Source organism: Carassius carassius, chromosome 48, assembly GCF_963082965.1.
Source record: "Carassius carassius chromosome 48, fCarCar2.1, whole genome shotgun sequence".
Lineage (NCBI taxonomy): Eukaryota > Metazoa > Chordata > Actinopteri > Cypriniformes > Cyprinidae > Carassius > Carassius carassius.
Window position 1 is genome coordinate 3,749,468 of NC_081802.1, and position 15,553 is coordinate 3,765,020.

The window sequence follows — 15,553 nt, forward strand, 5'->3', positions numbered from 1 at the left end:
CTCGACTTTTAATTTTCTATTTTGAATTCAAGTTTATATAACTTTATATAGAATTGGTGTTGAGATAAAGTTTCACCTGGAATTAGTAGTGACTCCTAAAATCTTAGTATAGGGACACTATTTCTCTGAGCAACGAGAGATTGTCTTACGATCGTTAAATCCTCTCTTCTCTTTCCATTTCAGTGAAAGTATCAAAATGTTAGGTTTCACTGGCAGCCTCAGACTTGATCTCAATCTGATTCGGAGAAGAGTCACTGGTAGTGTTTCGTCACTTGAGCATCAGTGTGATTACAGGATCTCTCACCAACATCATTCATCAGTGAAGTCTCACTCTGATTAGTCGACAAATCAACACCATTCACCTGTAAGAAACCAGATTCACAGAAGGTCAAAGAAATGAACCGGACTAATGACACACAAAGAATACTAGACTAGAAACTGTAATGAACATGTTGCCAACTTGCAGATCTGAATCAGAATTTTTAGTAGGCAAACACATTCAGTGCTCATAATATCTCACCTGATATCTGTACTGCAGCCTGGTGTCTGTTTAAAACAACAATAAACTCAATTAAACACACATTACTTCGTTAATTGGAGAAATCTTTAAAAAAAGATTAACAAAATTTCCAGCTTGTTACTTCAGTTTTTTTGTGTAATCAGAGCTGGGAAGTAACTGATTACATTTAATCTGGATTACGAAATCAGATTCCAAAACCCAAGTACTCTTAATTGGAGTACATCACATTTTATAATGCTCATAATGAGATGTGTATTTATGTTTGTTCATGTAATGCAGGGATTCCCAAAACACTTAAAATAAAATAATAACTTGAACTACCTCTGAGGAAGTTAATATTTCAAAAGACTGAACACATTCACAGGTTTTCAGTTCTCATATGTCGGTTAATGGTGACGCTGACATGCAGGTAAACAAATGAAATATTTATATTTTTAGTGACCAAGTGTTGTAATCATTTATTTTACATTTTTAGGATTTAATTATTAGCTTTTTAAATATATATAATGTTAACTTATTTTCTTTATCTTTGCATTTACGTAGCAATATGGTATGTTTAATGGTAAATTTAAAACAAGTTAAATAAATAGCAATCTAAATAGTCAGAAGTCATTTCCTAAAATGTTTAACCTAGATTACCTTGCTAACTACAGTTTATCAGTTTAATCTATAATCAGTAATGGATTACAATTTATAAGTAATCTACTCAGCTCTGTGTGCAATATAGCGATGGCCGGTTTGTAATTCATAAAAGGGGTAGAACTGAACTTCTGGTGATTTATGACAAACAGCAGAAATTATAACAAATGAAACTTATTGCAAATAAAACAACTATCTGATGGCATTAGTGATATATATATATATATATATATATATTTTTTTTTTTTTACCTGATTTGGTATCGGCAATCCTAAACCTGATTTTTATTTTGTCAGCTGTCTTGCTGGGGTGGTGCAGCAAGTAGTTGTATGCACCTTTCAGAAGGTTAACCAAACACCTTTAAAAAGAAAAGAGGATGCTCAAATGTGCATGAAGCAGAAGAACCAATCAGGGCTGAGTTTCCCAAAAGCTTTGTAACCCTAAGAAGTTCGTAAAAACGATCGTACGACTGATCTTTATATTACAGTCTGTTTCCCAAAAGCATCGTAACTTAAGTAGCACTTGAAAATCATCGTAGATCTACGAGTTCTCTGGAGTAATCGTTAAACCCTAAGTGCATCGTAAGAAGACAGATTTGTGTGATCACCTGCAGGACAATCGGCATATTACACCTTCAACTTGATTCAAGTACAATGTGATCATAACATAAGGATTTGATTGTGCTTTATTGTACACTTTATGACTCGTTTTTCTTTATAAATGACAATTAAAAAGGGCAGGACAATTTTGAAATACACATTTAAATTAAATGACTGAAAAAAGCATGAAAAAAAAAGATTAAAAGAAGTAATGTAGGAAATGCTTTCAGTGCTGTCAATGACAATGACTTGCTGAAGTGCACGAAAACCAGCTATGTATTGGACCCAGAAATTTATCAGACGCTTTTATCCAAAGCAACTTACAGTGCATTAGGTTAACGTCAATAAACAATCATGTACTACAATTAAGAGTCATTCTATTAGGTGACATTTCAGCACTTGACAAACGGACAGCGACTCCCAAGTAGCACTTAAAGCACAGCTACGTGTGATTGTTTTAGGTGCATTGTTGGGAAACGCACGTGAAACAATAACGAACGATCGTAAAATTACTCGTAGAAAACGTTCTTAAGCACGAAGATCCATTTTTATCGGGAAACCCGGCCCTGGTCTGTTCTAGGGTGTCATGCACATTCGAGCTTAGCATATTTAATGCACAATTTTGTAACTAAGCACTCAAAAGTCATTTATTTAATGTTTACTTTTATCTGCCATCAGACTGAGACGTTGTCATAACGCATTGCTACAGGTTTCTAAGCATAGTTCTCCCTTTTTTTGGGGGGTTGAAATTATTCTGCTTACTGTACATACAAAATTGTTAAACCTTAAGACCAGAGGTGGAAAGTAACGAATTACATTTACTCGCATTACTGTAATTGAGTAGCTTTTTTGTGTACTAATACTTTTTAAAGTAATTTTTTTAATTTGTAATTTTACTTTTACTTAAGTATATTTTGATTGAAGTATTGTACTTCGCTACATTTTAAAACACATTAATTACTGAGTAAAAAAAATAAAAATAAAAAAAATAAATCGCTCCCTGGAAACTACGGCAGTAAATAATGAGCAGGAGGGCAAACTGGCGCTAAAATCACAAGAAAGATGCAGACGGACAAAACAGGCGCTAGTGGTGCAGACACCGCTGAAAACGAAACCCCGTCATATTCTGAAGTTGAACTCGAAGGAAATGAAGTGAACCCCTGGCCATATGTATGCTCTATTATGCAGTGTAAGCTGTACTTGCCTAAAACCAAACTAGCAGCTTATAAAATCTCGACAAGACATCAACCCTTCGCAAGAAGAGGTAAGCTAAATAATTGCATCGTTGCATTGGTGGTTAAAATGAAGCTTTGACATTTTAGTAAGAGGTTTTGCACAAATTAGCCAAAAAGACAGTGGTGAGGAGTGTGCTATTTTTGTTTTAATGATGTGCGCGCGCATTTATAGTGCGTTCTTTCACTGTGTGATTCAGTCTCCTAAAATGCATTTAGAATGATCGCAAAATTGAAGATATAGGGGCAGAAAATTCACATATTTATATAATTTCATATATATTAAATCAAAATCACACAAAGAATGCCATCTTTTCCATGAATATATACATACATATATATAACAGTTCAGTAAACAAGTTAATTAAGAGACTTGCGTTTTAGACACCATATTGCCTTTTTTAGCTCTATTTCTACAACAGAAAGTAATTCCAAACACAGCCACTAAAGCACAGTTTTGCGTCTCTGAGCAACGTGACAGTGTTTCGTTTCTGAATGAATCAAACGTTTAAATGATTCGGTTCAATCGCAATGACTCACTTATTAACAGTGACTTGCTGACACATATGGCCATTTTAATTTCACATTTAAAGTAGGCTATCTTTTGATTTTTTTAAATAATTAATTTCTTATCATTTCAAATGAGTATTCAACATTTTATGTCTTGTATATCAAAACATTATTCATGCATTTGTAACTGCAGGTTAAATGCATTCTTGTCCAGCACTACACAGTGTAATACATCTAAATGCCACTTCCAATGAATCTTCTGCATTTCCTCTGCATTAAAAGATGAGTTTGTTGATACTGATTTCCTTGGCAACAGCCCAAATGTATTATTATTCTAAATAACTGATTCCTTTAATTAAAAACAACTACAACCCGAATTCCGGAAAATTTTAATAAAATGAAAACTAAAAGACTTTCAAATCACATGAGCCAATATTTTATTCACAATAGAACATAGATAACATAGCAAATGTTTAAACTGAGAAAGTTTGCAATTTTATGCACAAAATGAGCTCATTTCAATTTTGATTTCTGCTACAGGTCTCAAAATAGTTGGGACGGGGCATGTTTACCATGGTTTAGCATCTCCTTTTCTTTTCAAAACAGTTTGAAGACGTCTGGGCATTGAGGCTATGAGTTGCTGGAGTTTTGCCCCATTCGGTCCCATTTTGGTCCCATTCTTGCCTTATATAGATTTCCAGCTGCTGAAGAGTTCGTGGTCGTCTTTGACATATTTTTAGTTTAATGATGCGCCAAATGTTCTCTATAGGTGAAAGATCTGGACTGCAGGCAGGCCAGGTTAGCACCCGGACTCTTCTACGACGAAGCCATGCTGTTGTTATAGCTGCAGTATGTGGTTTTGCATTGTCCTGCTGAAATAAACAAGGCCTTCCCTGAAATAGACGTTGTTTGGAGGGAAGCATATGTTGCTCTAAAACCTTTATATACCTTTCAGCATTCACAGAGCCTTCCAAAACATGCAAGCTGCCCATACCGTATGCACTTATGCACCCCCATACCATCAGAGATGCTGGCTTTTGAACTGAACGCTGATAACATGCTGGAAGGTCTCCCTCCTCTTTAGCCCGGAGGACACGGCGTCCGTGATTTCCAACAAGAATGTCAAATTTGGACTCGTCTGACCATAAAACACTATTCCACTTTGAAATAGTCCATTTTAAATGAGCCTTGGCCCACAGGACACGACGGCGCTTCTGGACCATGTTCACATATGGCTTCCTTTTTGCATGATAGAGCTTTAGTTGGCATCTGCTGATGGCACGGCGGATTGTGTTTACCGACAGTGGTTTCTGAAAGTATTCCTGGGCCCATTTAGTAATGTCATTGACACAATCATGCCGATGAGTGATGCAGTGTGGTCTGAGAGCCCGAAGACCACGGGCATCCAATAAAGGTCTCCGGCCTTGTCCCTTACGCACAGAGATTTCTCCAGTTTCTCTGAATCTTTTGATGATGTTATGCACTGTAGATGATGAGATTTGCAAAGCCTTTGCAATTTGACGTTGAGGAACATTGTTTTTAAAGTTTTCCACAATTTTTTTACGCAGTCATTCACAGATTGGAGAGCCTCTGCCCATCTTTACTTCCGAGAGACTCTGCTTCTCTAAGACAAAGCTTTTATAGCTAATCATGTTACAGACCTGATATCAATTAACTTAATTAATCACTAGATGTTCTCCCAGCTGAATCTTTTCAAAAATGCTTGCTTTTTTAGCCATTTGTTGCCCCCGTGCCAACTTTTTTGAGACCTGTAGCAGGCATTAAATTTTAAATGAGCTAATTAAGTGGATAAAAGTGTAAAATTTCTCAGTTTAAACATTTGCTATGTTATCTATGTTCTATTGTGAATAAAATATTGGCTCATGTGATTTGAAATTCCTTTAGTTTTCATTTTATTAAAATTTAAAAAACGTCCCAACTTTTCCGGAATTCGGGTTGTAGTTTGAGATTAATAGACCTATCCCAGGGGTGTCAAACTCAGTTCCTGGAGGGCCGTAGCCCTGCAGAGTTTAGTTCTAACCCTGCTCCAGCACACATATCATGTAGTTTTCAAATAAACCTAAATGATTAGATTAGCTGGATCAGGTGTGTTTAATTAGGGTTATATCTAAACTGTGCAGGACTGTGGCCCTCCAGGAACTGAGTTTGACAACCTTGGCCTGTCCCATTTTTGACTCCCTCCCACTGTTAAAATGTAACTAAGTAATTTTTACTCTGAGTAAATTTTAAATGAGCTACTTTTTACTTTTACTTGAGTAGATTTTTTAGACTGGTACTTTTACTTGTACTTAAGTAAAATTTCATTAATGTAATGGTACTTTTACTTGAGTAGAATATTTTTGTACTCTTTCCACCTCTGCTTAAGACATATAGTGTGCATGTGTGGCTCTTGCTTTGCTGGTCCTCTTGTTCTCCCTCACAGGGTTGGATCCTACCAGTGATCTCCAGATCTGATTGGTGCTAATGGGACCAAGGAGCAGCAATAAAAAAATCTGCTGTGCCCGAGGAGGGAGCTCTGCTCAACTTGTGATTTCCTGTTGTTCCACTGTAACTGCTGTTGTGTGTTTGCTACAGGATGTTGATGCTCTTAGCTTGCCAGTTGATCTGCCTATTGTGTGCAGTGTGGATTTTCAGGTGATAAGTTGTGGTCTCATTTTCCATTTTGTATAGTATTGTAAATGCTCTTTTCCACACTTGGAAGCTGTAGGGGGTGAGTGCCATTTTCTTTTGTAAATACTGTTTTCTCTCATTTCTCATTAGATAGGGAGTTAGGGTTTTACTCTGTGGTTCTATAAATAAATGTAAAAAGGATCTTTGATTGCTGATTTCAGTTCATGTTGCGGCCTTACCCTGGACAGGGTCATAACAAAAATACATGACATTTATATCAGTAGTCCCTTATTCATTATTGTGCATCATTATTATAGATACTTACATTTACCAATGCCTTTATACAATATATAGGCATTGCCCTGTGTACACTGGATTGATTAAGCATCAGACCAAGACAGATACGATATTAAAACGGACTCAAACTGGGGTGCAAAATACTTCATCATTGGTATATCCCTAGTATTAACGTAACTGCTGAATAGTTTTTTTGAACCAGATTATGGAAACATATTGTCTGAAAGAACCATTTCGGAGAAAAGAATGAGACTTCCCATCACTAATGTAATACTCACGTTTCCTTCTTACTTGATGACGGTAACGGATCACAGATAAAGTGACCAGCAGCAGTACACTAACAGCAGCAACACATATTATATTCCTGCTACAGCAGCTGATGACAAACTTGGATCTGGAACTGTAAATACAGACATTCATTATTACTAGAAAGCAACTTACAATCAATTTTACCAATGTATTTACCATGTATTTACACTTATCTGCTTTGGTCATCAGTTGTATGATACTGATTAATACTTATAAATTGCATCATCACTGTGAGCTTTCAGAAAATATTAAAAAAAATATAATAATAATACTAAGTTTTCAAAGAGGCTGTAAACTCCTGGTAAATTTTGGAAACATTCCAGAAATTCTGTAAATTCCCAGTATTTGTCGTCAACTTTCACAAATCATTGAATTGTTTGGAAAGTTTCTGGAAATTTTCCAAAAATCACTGGGTACATTTTTTTAAATGTTGAACAATGTTTAAATTGCTCAGGGGAACTACACAAAAATTATACTTGCCAATGACAGAAACACTGAAGTTCCTCATGATGCAGATTCTGCTGCTGATGATCTGTAGTTTATAAAGTCCAGAGTCTGTGTTTGTGATGTTCCTGATGGTCAGAGATCCAGTCTGATGATCCAGCTTCAGTCTGTCTCTGAATCTACCAGTACCTTCATTACACTGAACATCTGTGCAGGTCTTACAGAGATAATCACTGATTTCAGCGATGCAAATGTCTTTAAAATACCACGTCATCAAATCCTCTGGGTTTTTCATTACAGCAGTGTCTAAAGTGACAGATTCTCCCTCCTTTACTGACTTTCTCTGCATTTGATCTCGTTCATTAGCAGTATTATCTGGAAAACAAACCAATAAGCTGACTGGAAGGATGTTTATGTCAAAACACACACATAAAAAAACATGAAAGAATTGTGGATATTAAAGTGATTTAATAATGCTTTCAAAACAACAACAGCATGTATCTGTTTTATACACATTTTTTCATTTAAATTTATTAAATGACTTACCATGAACAGTAACATTAAAAGTCTTTTCACTGCTTTTTCTGATGCTGATGATCCTTAATTGATAAAGTCCAGAGTCTGTGATGTTTGTGATGGTCAGAGATCCAGTCTGATGATCCAGCTTCAGTCTATCTTTGAATCTCTCAGTACCTTTATTACACTGAATGTCCGTACAGGTCTTACTGAGATCTCCACTGATTTGAGCGATGCGAGTGGCACTGAAATACCATTTTATATCATCTTGTTGGTTTGTTTCAAAACCAGTGTTTAGAGTGATTGAATCTCCCTCCATCACTGACACCGATAATACATCTGTTTCAACAGCTGACACACCTGAAGAAGGCAATAATACAAGCCATAATGAAATGCCAAAATACAACAAAATTATAATTTACAGATAATAAAGATTGCAAGTAAAGAAATAAGTCTGTATTCTAGTGTCGTCAAAAATAACTACTTTTATTGGTTTCTCTTTGTGAGGTTTGGTTAGCAGAGACTGAAATGCGTATGCGTAAAAAAAAACATTATAGGTCATTACATTCAGTAATAAGGTCCCTACTGGATGCAACGAATGCCACGTTTATAATGCGTTTTATTGTTTTTGTCTGGTCGCTTCGGGACACGGCATCACAGTTTGGTGAGGGGCGTAGTCTCAGCCTCAGACGTCATGTCCATGGACCGTTGACTGAATGTCTGATGCATATGGGTCACAAAAGTAGAAAAACTTCAGAAGTGTCGAAGTTGTCATCGGATTGGTTGAATTCTATAGGATTTCTGCGAGACGTGTGTGTCGCGTTCTTTAATGTTCCGCCTGGAAACAAATATACTGTGGCGCCAAACCCCTTCAGGAAAGAAGAAAGCCATCGTGTTTACAACTGTGATGACAAGCTTATCAGGATCAACTAAATGCTGGATTTTCAAAAGTATGTGAAATATTTAAAGTTTGCAGCATAGAATCTTTAAAATACGTCCAAGAGTTTTACACACTGCTCTGTTATTCTGGTGACATTTCCAAGCCTCGAAACATGACGATGAACGAAACATGTCGGTCAAATGGCCTCATGGGAAGGCCTTGGTCAATGAAAGGTGCCATGAATTCCAGACCTTCATCTGAAGGTCTGGCTACATGAGACTATGAGGGGCATAACACTTCTGTCACACACTTGAGGAATTCGGCCAAGCACAAAGCACTGGATAGCTGGCCAATCAGCATACAACTCGCTTTTCGGACGATGAAAAAAAATCTTTGCGTTTCAGAAAGACGGTGCATAGAGGAGCAACAATGTGCACATTTTTGTTTGTTTGTTTGTTTTAACCTTAAACCCTATAAACACATTACACCACATACACAAAATAATGTTGTCATATGACCCCTTTAAAGAGAATAGACTACCGAAGAGGAATAAAATATGCAAGCAGACGCAGTCAAAACGGCAATCAATAAATGAACCGATACTCACCAAACACCACATTTATAATTTGTGTGTCAGCAGTCAGAATAATTCAATTCAAAAGCAATAAAGTGTCTAATATAAGTGATAGGAAAAGGCAACGTAATTAGCTTGTATTTAGTTCATGCACACACCATGATAGTCAAAACTGTATCATTCAATGATACATATTGAATTTAAACAAATAAACAACAACAATAATGCGCTTACCTTCGTTCTATAATTTTCAACAGAACTAAAGGAAGAATAGAATTTCGCAATCGTCAAAATTAACAAAGTCGAGCTGTTTTCAAGGATTTATCCATCTGGACCGTTTCAAAGATAAAAGACGGGATAGTATGGACTGAGATAGTTTAGTTTCGGTTTGGATTTAAATATGCCCAACTTGTCTGATTTAGGGAATTGCAGTGAGCCTTCTTGTTATCTCAGTCCACAATAATTCACGTTTTGAAAGTTGAGTCACTCTCCCACTTTTACAAGAATATACAGTCATACTACATTCAAAATCATTTACGTTATAAATCATAAACTCTGTCTGCTGAGCCCTCGTGATAAGTCGACATTTACATCAGCACCAACGCCTCTGCAGTGTGCGTGTGTGTGTGTGTGTTTATGCATGGATACTTGGGCTTGTTTGTTAAACAATTAACCTATTCATTTTTTATGTTAGAAGCCACCAAACTGACCCCAAACCAGTCCAAATTTTTTCCACCCGCTCAAGCCAATTTTTTCCCGCACAATTTGGGCGGGAAGCCCGCCCCTATCTGGCAACAATGCATTGCGTTAAGCGCCTAAAAATTGTAATCAGAGCTGCCGCCCAAATTACTAGCGCCAATTTTTAAAATTGCAGTAACTACTGGTACCGAAATCGGTACTTTTGGCAACCGTAGGCTACTGTACTGTAACACATACAAACAAAGAGCAGAACATCACTGATTCACACATTTACTCATCAGATCTGATCTCATCCTGACCTATGATCCTGACTCATATATAAACTGCTTCCTAAAAACATTTCGGCACTCATACCACGAATTGTTTTAATTAATGCAGAATATTATTTCCCATAATAAATGTTATGCATGAAAATGTTATAAATGAATAATGCATGAATAAATGTTTCCATTTAAAACACTGCAAAATTTTGCTATTTAAACAAGTACTAGCTTTTGTTTGATATTCTTTTTAATTTTATATAATTTAATTTTATATTATCTCATCCACTCATTTGTCAGAAGCTCTTATTCAAGGAAACTCGATTCGAACACTGAATTATAAAACGTTTTAAGATTTCAGCATCCACTGTATGATATTGGAGAAGTGAGCACATGGGAATTTGAATGGAAGCTCCAGTCAACTAATTTCGTAGCGTTTATCATTCGGTGTAACGGTTGATTAGAAAAGAGACTATGTCTTACCATGTAAGAACAAGAACAAGGACGTCCAAATAAATCGACTCTTCATTAAAAAAAACGGCAACAAATTCTGATTCATTCTCCCTTGCTCCTTCACGCGTGATTTTTTTCACATGCTCTTCTTCTTCTTCCTCTTCTTCTTCTTCTTCTTCTTCTTCTAGGATTTAATGGCGGTTGGCAAACCAACTTAAAAGGTGCATTCCCGCCACCTACTGATATGGAGTGTGAAGCGCATATTTGGAAAGGAAGTTTAAACTAGATCTACTCTTTAAAAAAAAAAAAAAAAAAAAAAAAAAAAAAAAAAAAAAAAAAAAAAAAAAAAAAAAAAATTATATATATATATCCATATAAAATTTACACATAATGGAGTTTTAAATCCTATTAAATAATCCTGTTTCCTTTAAAAATATAAATAACTCATGATAAACTCTTGATTGTTTAGCACCTTGTCCTAGGAGAACCTGAAGTGTCAACTCATTGATTCCTACACTTCTTAAAGCATGTCTTAACTGGGACCGCTCTCTTTCATAAGCTTCGCATTCTAAAAGGACATGCTCTATATTTTCAACTAACCCACATTTGTCACAATTTCCATTCTCATGTTTACCAATTCTTTGTAAGCTTTGATTTAATAAACAATGTCCAATACGCATTCTTGTTATTAAAACATCCTCTTTCCGGTTTCCGAATCTTCTTCTCTCTGACCCAACTTTTCCTTGAATGCAGTAAAAATGTCTACCTTTCTTTCCTTCATTCCATTCTTTCTGCCAAATTTCCTGTATTTGTTTAGCTATTATCACTTTAATTTCTGTTTTACTTAATGCCACTTCAATGTCAATTTGTGAATGATTTAATGCCTGTTTAGCCTGATTATCAGCCTCCTCATTTCCTTTCACACCCATATGCGATGGAACCCATACAAGATTCACCAGAAGTCCATACTGTCTTGTTCTGTAAAGACTCTGCATTACTTCATTTATCATGTCTTGCCTTGCTGATGATGTTCCACTTTCCAAGCTATTTAGTGCGGATAAAGAATCTGTACATATCACTACCCTTGTTGGTTGGATTTCTTCTATCCACTGAAGCGCTAGACATATTGCAATAATTTCTGCAGAGAATACTGAAAGATAATCTGATATTCTTTTTGCTATTCTAATGTTAAAAAGTGGAATATATACCGCTACTGCTGTTTTCCCAGATTCTGGATCTTTTGAACCATCAGTGTATATTTGAACTGCACTATAATAACTTTGATCAATGTATTGCTGTATATTAAAATTTCCTAATCCATTTGTATTGTTATGCTTTTCTTTAAGCAATTGAGTATCAATCAAAGGCATTGGGAAAAACCAAGGAGGAATTGCTGACCTAGCCACAGTAGGAGCAACATTGAAGTCACTTAATCCCATTCTCCGGGCTTCCTCACTGGCCTTCCATCCAAAACTTGATAACTTTTTATGTCCATATTCCCAACAATCCTCCAACACCATTTTAACTGGGTGACTGTCCAAGTGTCCCTTTATACTTATAAAATACCTCATCTTTAACTTGAGCCTACGAATTACTTGAGGCATTACACCCATCTCTACTTGCACTGCTGTTATTGGAGAGGATCTAAACGCTCCACAACAAACTCGCAAAGCTTGTGACTGAATTGCCTCTATTTTTACGAGTTGTGTTTTGGATGCAGTGCAATATACCATACTGCCATAATCTATTGCTGATCTTATTAGAGCACAATATATTATTTTAAGAGACTGGCGACATGCTCCCCAATCAACTCCTGCTAAACACCTCATGATATTTAATGCTTTTTTGCATTTGTCAACCAGTTTCTGGATATGCATACTAAAATTCAATTTCAAATCCATCCATATACCCAGAAACCTCACAACTGCTGTTTGCTTCACTTCTTGTCCATACAATCTGATGTTAATGGTAGGGTTACTTTTCCTTTTTGCAAAACAAATTACCTGCGTTTTATCTACTGAAAACCGAAATCCCCATTCATTTGCCCAATTTTCTACCATTTTAACGGCATTCTGCAAACATCTTTCCACATTCTTTACATTACGCCCTCTTTTCCACAGTGCTCCATCATCCGCATATAAAGATCTTCCAATGCCCCTATCAACCTTTGTAAAGATGTCGTTAATCATAATATTAAACAGAATTGGACTACTAACGCTTCCCTGAGGTGTTCCATTCTCTATTGTGTGTATCTGAGAAAAAGCAGTACTTACTCTTACTTGTATAGTTCTGTTAAACAGGAAATCCCTGATCCAGTTATACATTCTTCCTTTAATTTCCATTTTTTCTAACTTAATTAAAAGTCCCTCTTTCCACATCATGTCATAAGCTTTTTCAACATCAAAAAATACCCCAACTAAAGCTTCCTTATTTACCTGAGCCTTTCTTATTTCAGATTCCAGGCACAGTACTGAGTCCATTGTATTACGTCCTTTCCTAAATCCACTTTGATAAGGTGATAAAATATTATCCCTTTCAATGACATATACTAATCTACTCATGACCATACGCTCCATTATTTTGCATAGATTAGACGTTAAAGCTATAGGTCTATAATTATTTGGCTGTGTATGATCTTTGCCTGGTTTTGGAATTGGCACTATGACACCATGCTTCCAGTCATTTGGTAACTTTCCTAACTCCCAAACCTTATTAAAAAGCCTCAAAATTGTCTCTAATGCTGTCTCTGATAAATGTTTTACCATCTCATAACAAATGTCATCTCTGCCTGGAGATGTTTGCTTAACCCCTGCAAGCGCTTTTTTCAATTCGTACAAATTAAACTCTGAATCCATTGTACTTCCTGAAAGTCCCTTTTCCTCCAATAAATGAGGATATTTACTTAGTATCTGGTCCCTAGTTTTCCTCGCATCCTCTGATAAATTCGAATTACTATGAATTTTAACGAATGTTTCTGCAAATACCTCTGCTTTACCGCTTTCAGATATAATTTGTCTATTATTATATTCTAATACAGGTATGTTGTAACCTCTTTGTATCCCTCCCATCTTTCGTATCATATTCCATAACTCACTTATTTCAATGTCTTCCCCTATTCTATTACAAAATTCCCTCCAATAATTTCTTTTAGATGTCCGAATGACTCTTCTCACTATAGCTTGTGCCCTTTTATAACTTATTAAATCATTATAATTAAGTGACCTTCTTACCTTCTTGAGTGCTTTATTTCTCCTTTTTGTTGCCTCACTACACTCCTCGTTCCACCATGGCATAACTTTCTTCCTGCTGCCTGCCTTCCTCTTACCTATTACTTCTACTGCTGTACTCTGAAGAACCTTGCATATTTCATCATTAAAAACATCAACATCTTCTATACATTTACTAATGTCCTTCATTTTGCTTCCACATAACTCCTTATACTTATCCCAATCCGCTGACTTGAACCTCCACCTAGGCATTCTTTCCCCCACTCTTTGTTCTATATCTACTCCAACTTTACTGCAAATAGGAAAATGATCACTTCCTACAGTACTTTGTTTTAGTACTTTCCATTCACATTTACTCGCTAAACTTTCAGATACTATTGTCAAGTCTAATACCGAATGCCTTCCCTTATTCAAATCAATTCTAGTATGACTTCCATCATTAATGCACACTAATCTTCCCCAATCTAGCATATCTTCAATGATCTTACCATTATAATCTGTTTTTGCGCTTCCCCATATTGAACTATGAGCGTTAAAATCACCACACCACACCATTTTTTGACTTTCATTTCCTCCTATACTTTCTAGAATATCCTTGCTTAACCTATCACATGGATTGTAAAAATTAATTACTCTAATACACCTTGATCCTTCCCATATTTCCACCACCACAACTTCTACTTCCCCATCTACCTCAACTGTTTTATACCCGATTCCTTGCTTTATAAAAGTAGCTACTCCACCTCCATTCCCTTGTTGTCTATCCCTCCGAATAGTAGTATATCCATGTATTAGAAAGTTATATTGTGACTTAAGCCAAGTTTCCTGTATACATATAATATCTGGGCCTTTCTCTTGGTCTGCTATAAATTTCTTAAACTCCTGTCCATTTGCAATCAAACTTCTTGCATTCCATTGCAAAATATATAACACCATTAAGATCCACCACATGTTGTCTGACTATTTACTGCTTGACTATTTAATGTTGGAATCTTGAGCCTTTCATTTATCATGTCAACAGTAACATTCCCCAGATCCAAGTACTTTTCTGCAGCTCTGATAATGATTTTAATTCTTTCAGTCCTGCTTTCAGTTTGAGCTGAACAGTTCACTACTTCAGCGATAAATGTTACAAATGCCACTTTATCATCCACTACTACCTTTTCATCTCTTTGTTCTTTACTCTGTTGTTTTGAATGAATTTCTTCATTCATATTTTCATTTGTTTTAGGAATCTGGTTTACTTTCTTCAATGCCTCAGCGTATGTTATTCCTTCTGTCGTTCTAACATTTTGAACCTTGACTGCCTTTTTCCGTACCTGACAACCACCGTATCCTGCACTATGATCCCCACCACAGTTGCAGCATTTAGGATTTACACCTTGCCCACATTTGCCGTACTCATGTTCACCTCCACACCGCGCACATCTCTGCTTACCTCTGCATACTGCCGCTACATGACCGAATTTTTGACACTTATAACATCTTAGCGGCGGAGGAACGTATGGTCTTACTGCATATCTTACAAATCCTAAATAAACTTTCTCTGGCATTTTATTTTCATCAAAGTTTATCATTACTGAGAGGCTATCCATCTTCTCGTTATTTCTAACACACTTGAGCCGTTTAACAAACTTTACTGCTGCTCCCGTGATATTTCTTTTAATCTTCTCCTCCGTGACATCTGTCGGAATCCCTGTTACAACACCTCTAACCCAATTCTTTTCTTCCGGTATCGAGCACAACACCTTATGTCCAATCAT

General features: G+C 36.2%; 1 protein-coding gene across 1 annotated transcript; it reads right to left on the bottom strand.

The window, feature by feature from the left end:
• Positions 1-520: 520 nt before the first annotated feature.
• On the bottom strand, positions 521-10,677 carry LOC132131740 (uncharacterized). Its single transcript, XM_059543833.1, has 6 exons — positions 10,594-10,677; positions 7,728-8,057; positions 7,218-7,556; positions 6,707-6,972; positions 1,411-1,517; positions 521-546 (listed from the first exon to the last, which is right to left on the bottom strand). The coding sequence occupies exons 1-4, from the start codon at positions 10,667-10,669 to the stop codon at positions 6,941-6,943; spliced, it is 777 nt and encodes a 258-aa protein (XP_059399816.1). The 5' UTR covers positions 10,670-10,677; the 3' UTR covers positions 521-546; positions 1,411-1,517; positions 6,707-6,940.
• Positions 10,678-15,553: the final 4,876 nt, after the last annotated feature.

Coding starts and splice junctions, on each gene's coding strand:
- LOC132131740 (XM_059543833.1), bottom strand. CDS start 10,669: ATGAATCAGAATTTGTTGCCGTTTTTTTTAATGAAGAGTCGATTTATT. Junction 7,557..7,727: donor TTTTAATGTTACTGTTCATG/GTAAGTCATTTA, acceptor TTTGTTTTCCAG/ATAATACTGCTAATGAACGA. Junction 6,973..7,217: donor CTTCAGTGTTTCTGTCATTG/GCAAGTATAATT, acceptor ATTTTCTGAAAG/CTCACAGTGATGATGCAATT.